This window comes from Gallinula chloropus (genome assembly GCF_964237585.1).
Source record: "Gallinula chloropus genome assembly, chromosome: 3".
Taxonomy (NCBI): Eukaryota; Metazoa; Chordata; class Aves; order Gruiformes; family Rallidae; genus Gallinula; species Gallinula chloropus.
In genome coordinates this window covers 67,505,569-67,511,568 of record NC_140087.1, presented here as the reverse complement: position 1 = coordinate 67,511,568, position 6,000 = coordinate 67,505,569, and the positions used below count along the sequence as shown (strand labels likewise).

At 37.6% G+C, this 6,000-nt stretch overlaps 1 protein-coding gene across 1 annotated transcript in view; it reads left to right on the top strand.

Annotated features, from left to right (window-relative positions):
* Window positions 1–1,052: 1,052 nt before the first annotated feature.
* The window catches only part of WDPCP (WD repeat containing planar cell polarity effector), a gene marked incomplete at both ends in the record, with an annotated part of 99,543 nt that continues 94,595 nt past the window's right edge, over window positions 1,053–6,000 (top strand). Inside the window, 3 exon segments of the mRNA XM_084261670.1 lie at window positions 1,053–1,113; window positions 2,734–2,778; window positions 3,913–3,963. Coding sequence (XP_084117796.1) covers window positions 1,053–1,113; window positions 2,734–2,778; window positions 3,913–3,963 — 157 coding nt within the window.

Genomic DNA, 6,000 nt, shown 5'->3' with positions numbered 1-6,000 from the left:
TCAGTGTAAAGAAAATGCTGTTTCCACTTGGTGCTATTTCAGTGGATTAGGCAGTGCATCAAAACATACATACTAGCTTGAGTGACAGTACCTCAAGGTCTCGTAGCTCTGCTGGGACTACGATAGCTTTCTTGATGCTACCTGAGATTCTTGCACATATTTTTTTATCATAGCACTCTTGATGCTCTTTGTGATAGAAATTCTGCAATCATCTTGTAAATGATTCATTATCTAGACAGCCCTAATGGAAAGGAAACAGAGAGTCCACTTCAAAAAAGAAAAAATTCTGCAAGCGCAATGCCATACCAAGGGTGGTTCTTGAGTGTGCTGTATTTGTGTGTCCCCTTCTGAGTTCAGCTTTCAGTGGATTCGTGGGTTTAGCGAAAGAAGTGAAAGTAATTGGTTTGATGGGCCGCTTATAACTATGGCACTGCAGGAAGTTACTGGGGAAATCTGTTGGTTACTGTGTCTCAGAAGATTCCAAATGCTCCTTTGAAACATAACATGTCTTCTAGTGTGAGGATTCGGATGGATTGTTTTACTTAAACATATTTTTTTATATTTCTTACTGTAACTAATGTCTAAATATGTGTTCAAAACTTCTCGGCTATATTGACACTTCCCAATATACAGTGTTTAGAAAATTTGGCCCGAAAGTCAAATTCTGCTAAGCCAGATCTTCAAGTAGCAGCTTCGCTTTTCCGTGTGTCAAGGTAATAAACATACAAGAAAAATAGATTACAATGTGTATATGAGAAGCATCAAGCACAAAGTTATTAATTTTGGTGAGAGCAGCTGTAAATTTAAACAGATGACGATTTTTCTCTGTATATTTTGGGTATATATATTTTCTTATCCCATTATTTTACATGCATCATTTATTTTATCACAGTTGAAAACTACAACTTACATATAGTGAAATATCATTGGTGCTAAGTTCTACCGCTTAGTTTCCAAAATACTTGCCTTTTCACTGGTGATAAAGAGTAATTACTTTGCTCACACTATTTCTTTACTTCTTCTGGTAGTGCTACGACACCATCTGCCACGAGATGTCTTTCTGCCTAACTGAAATGTTCCTGTGGTCTTTGAAGACTAACTTACATATTAGAGGTGAGCTGTTACCTGTTACTAAAAACAAAACGGTAAAGCTTGTTGATGAATATTTAACTGATATAAAATTCTGAATGAAGTGGGTTTTATACTTAGGAGCAAGAAAGTTAGGCAGCAATAATGTTTGAACAGCTTCTGTTGGTCAGCTTCTCTGTTTATCTCATCATAGAACTAGAGCATTCTTTCAAGTAAAAAATGTTAAGATTCCATTTAATTGGATGCATTTTCCTTTTTAGTAAGCTATGCCCTACTTGACTGTAAGCTTCAGTTTAATGACTGGTTTGGATGAACGATTTGCAGAGACATTGTGATTTGTACTTAGCATGAAAATAAAACGTTACTATGTGTTCTGGGTATTTTGCATGATTACTTCAAATTTTATACTTACAAGGATATATTTATCTTGTTAATTGATTGTTCCAGCAGATGTGTGACTAGTTACTAGCCATGTAGAAATTACCTTCATTCATCTTGCCATGCTATTCCTAAAATACAGTGCTATAAAAAAACACCAACCCACTGGTTTATAAGTGGACCATATAAAAATATTATTTATGCCACTTCATGCTAACTGTAGTGTACAATACTTCTGTCAAAATATTATTTTGAATATTATTGAATATTCAGTGGAATATGAATGGGTATTCAGTTGAATGCTGTTATTCAAATATTGAGTCAGCATGCCTTGGCATCCCAACTTTATGTGAGACCTGTTCCATAACCACAACCATATAAAAAAGTCAAGAGCTGTATTTCATAGAAAAGTCTGGTGGCTTAAGTAAGCACATAGTTGTGATTTATTACAATTAAAGGTGTACTGTGGTCTGTTGAGCCTGTTCTCCACCTTTGACTTTCTTGCTTCCTCTCTGTCCATTTATGCATTTCCTACAAACCTCTCTAACATTCTGAGGCAGAAGGGAGGACTGCTGTCTTGTTTAAAAAGCTGCCTGCCATTGCAGTGCCTTCCAGCATTCCTCCATGTAAGGAAGTTCTCCCCATGCTATATCCCTGTGTGAGTTTAGGCGGAGACAGATCTGGTGCCATACTTAGATCGACTTGGTGAAGCTTGCTGTGGCATGCCTCAGTATTCATCAGGCACTGGCTGGTGTGGCTTGCAGTCCTGAGGTAGCTGAAAGTCAAATTTTTTTGCCATGGGAACCAGGTAGACAATAATGATTGTAGATTAAGACTATTGGATATTTGAAAAAGACAGCTTTATGAGTTCATGAATCTTAAAAATAATTCTATTATCTTTAGCTCAGGTGAGTCAGTCATCAAAAAACATTTTAAGTTATTTGAAGTTCCACAAAAGATGCTAGTTAGGAAAACAGTAAAAATTCCTCTGCATGTTGGCAGCTGGAAGAGAATCGAAGTGTATGTGAAGGAAATGACAGCTCCAAGTAAAGACCTATCTTATTCTCCTTCAACTCTTGCTTGCTGGCTCCTGAAAGGCCTACTGGCATTCAGACTACATGCTGTAGTTTTTTCCACTGTCGCTTGTATTTTAATACCTAATGCTCTGCACCAAATAGCAAAAATTTGATGAACTTTGTTTGCTAAATTATATTTTGTTTCCAGTGTTACATCCATAATTAAATATACTTACATTCAATTGTATAGATGAAGATATTGGGATCCACCAGTACTATGACAAGAAAGAACCAGGTAAAACATAAATAGTTGTAAGTGAATCTACACAAAACTTCCAAATGTTCAATCCTTGACTGCTTCCTCTGGAAAATGCAACTTTGCATTTCCTGTTAATATATGCTAATATAATAAAATATGTTATATACTATTTTAATATACCCCTATCATATAGAGTAAGGAAGCACAAAAAGAGACTAGCTCTGCCAATAGTCAGAGAACATAAAAACATTTTGTTCCGCGGAAGAAAAAAAAAAAACGAAAAAAAAAAGGGAAAGTGTTTACATGAAGCCAACTTGTATATCATTAGAAACCTCAGCAGGATTTTATACTTTAAATCCTTACATTTTATATTCTATTCTATTCTATATTCCATTTAGCCCTTTGACCTGGTACAGAGTACCAGAAGACCATCCTAGCATCCTGAAACTACACAAAGCTTCCAGATGTTCAATCTTTGATACTGACCACTTCCTCTGGAAAGTGCAACTTTTAAATTTCTTGTTAATATATGCTAAATATAATCTGTGTTTAATAATTTTAATTTTAAAGCCCATCCTAACATCGTGGCGCGGTCCGCAGCAGCAGTTGGGTGTTTGCTGGAATCCCAGCAGAGGGCATCGTGAACGCGCAAGATGCCAGCCCTGGCCTCCTGCATCCCTACCTGGTATCTGAGATGGCCTTTTCAGAGCGAACGATCAATTTTCTTTATCTGATTAATCCTGTTAATCCTAGAAGTTTCACGATGGGCCAAAAGGTCTGTTCGGCTAGAGTTACTTCTTCTTTGCGGCCAGGTTAGAGCGGAGACTTGTGCGGGCATCCTGTGGGCCGAATTTCATGGTTAATACGCTGTCTCCATGACTCTGCTGACAGACTGACTGGGCTTCTCTTCTGGGTTCAGTTGCAGCTCACTTCGCTATCTGATGAGATTGGAGGCTTGGTAACGCCAGCCCACCTGTTGGGCTGTATAAGCCTTTCTTTCACTGCAAATTTAAGATATCTGCCTTACGAGGTGAAAAAATCAGGGCTGTCTTAATTTTTTGTGAATTTCTGTGTTTTATCAAACTGTACAAATCTTCTCTCTAATATTAATATTTGCTGACAGCAGCTGTAAGGATTATCATTCATCCTTTCATCCTTTCTTTCCTTTAGCCTCACAGATGAAACACAGTTACTTAGAAGAGAAGCAAAAGCCAGCAGAATGTAAGCATGTTTTCTGAGTTGCTGCTTACTGTAAGACCAAATGATTAATTTGGATTGATGATGCCCCTGAAAAGCATTAAAATAAACTCAGACTGCTTCCCATGATGTAACTTTCCGTGCATGCCACCTAAGGCAGACAGTCACTGCACAAAAGAATTGAAAAGTTGTAATTATTCCTTCCTGGTATATTTGCAAATTTTTTTTCTTGTTTTTTTTTTTCTTTCTGTGTCACTAAGCACATGTGCTGCTTCTCAAAACCTTTGTTGAGAACCTCAAAGATAATCACAATCCAGATTTATTTCTTATGAAATATACTCAGCAGATGAGCAAATAAACATTTTCATGATCACCTCTTGAACTGAAACACCAAGTGCCTCAAACCTGAAAATTATAACTAAAATACCTTCAGCCAAAATCAAATTCGTGGCTAATAATCAGCTGCCTCCATACAATGCTGAAATATTCTCAAACGTTTACACTGTTCCTGCATGATGCGGTTAAAAGCAATTTCAGTTCATGCTGTCACGCGGCAGGGCTGTGACAGTTAAAGATTTTCTTATTAACACAACTTTTCTTTAGCTCCAGTTTTATAACTCCTGCGTAGCTGCTGTTGCTCAGAGCATTCATTAACGTTCAAACATTATTACACACCACCTCTGAAAAATCTAATTGATTTTTAGATGACTTTGCAAAATAACATGTAAGAATTGCCTTAACATTTTATCTTATCACATGAAAATTCACGTGGAATCGTGTGTATGTTGGAAGGCAGAACGTGTTCTGGAAGGAAAGGTTATTTGCAGCATCATCAGGTGTGTTTGGAGCAGGGTGAAGCCCCACTGAGGATGGGTGTAAAGGTGTGCACAGCCATGTAGTAAATCTACACATGCTGTGGAGGTCTGTGTGTTGGTCGGGATCAATACGGCTCTGTAAAGGTGGCAAAGGGAGGAGCATAATGGATTTACATCCCATGCGCTCTGCGCAGCATTATCTTCCAGGCCCGGATAAGCCCTGTTGTGCAGCAGCCCCAGCTGTTATCTTTTATACCTGCAACATGCGAAAGGGAACACAAACACCGTACCTTGTTGTGGTAAATGTAGGGGTGGCCTCAGCACAGAGCGCCGTACCCGCGCACTCCTTAACAGGGAGAACCGCGTGACATTATTCACAGCTGCTGATTTGTATATACAGTTTGGTATCTGTACAGGCAATTTCCCGTTTTGCATATGTGGATAAATATTCCAGTATTTATGAAGGCACCCATTGAAAATGTGATCTTACATGCCTAATTAATATTATCATAACAGTTCCACCAACGCTGGCTTCCATCCAGTAAAATACAAAGAGAAGTTGTATGTCGGTGTGCTCTTTTGTTGATATATGGAATCCTTCATTTTTTCACTCTATAGCACTCCTATTGTAAGCTCCCTTTTGCAGGGAGGTTTAAACACAACTGTTAAGTCATTCAGCCTGGAAGTTGGCATACAAACTGACAGCTTGGAGCGCAAAACTTTTCATCGAGTTTCCTTTAAATAGGCTAGATTTTAAAATGACAATGTGTTCTAGTTTCTCATGTTTTTTATTGTGTACTTGCAAACAGAAAGCTGCTCACTTTTAAATGATGAAATTTTACAGGTTATTAGAGTCTGATTCTCAGCCACAGAACAAGCCAATTACTAGCAACTCCGGAGAAAGCTTTGCCTCCTGGTTTCAGGATTAGTGTATTAGGCCAGAATTTTCACAATAGTTTGCTAGAACACTAATAAATTTGTTAAAGGACTGTAGCAGTCATGCGGTTTCTTGTTTCCTTGACTTGGCAAATTCTTCAGACCAAATTTTTAAGAACAAATCATATAAATAACTATACTACATAATACAAGTTATGGCGTTCACAATTACCTGCTGTTAATGCATATATTCATGCATATATATTTTGCAGACATGTTAGTGCCTGCTTTTTGAAATTAGGCAATGAAATGCTAGTTCAAAAGAATAGTATCTGTTTAGGATTTGATAACTTGCATCTGAGTTAACATA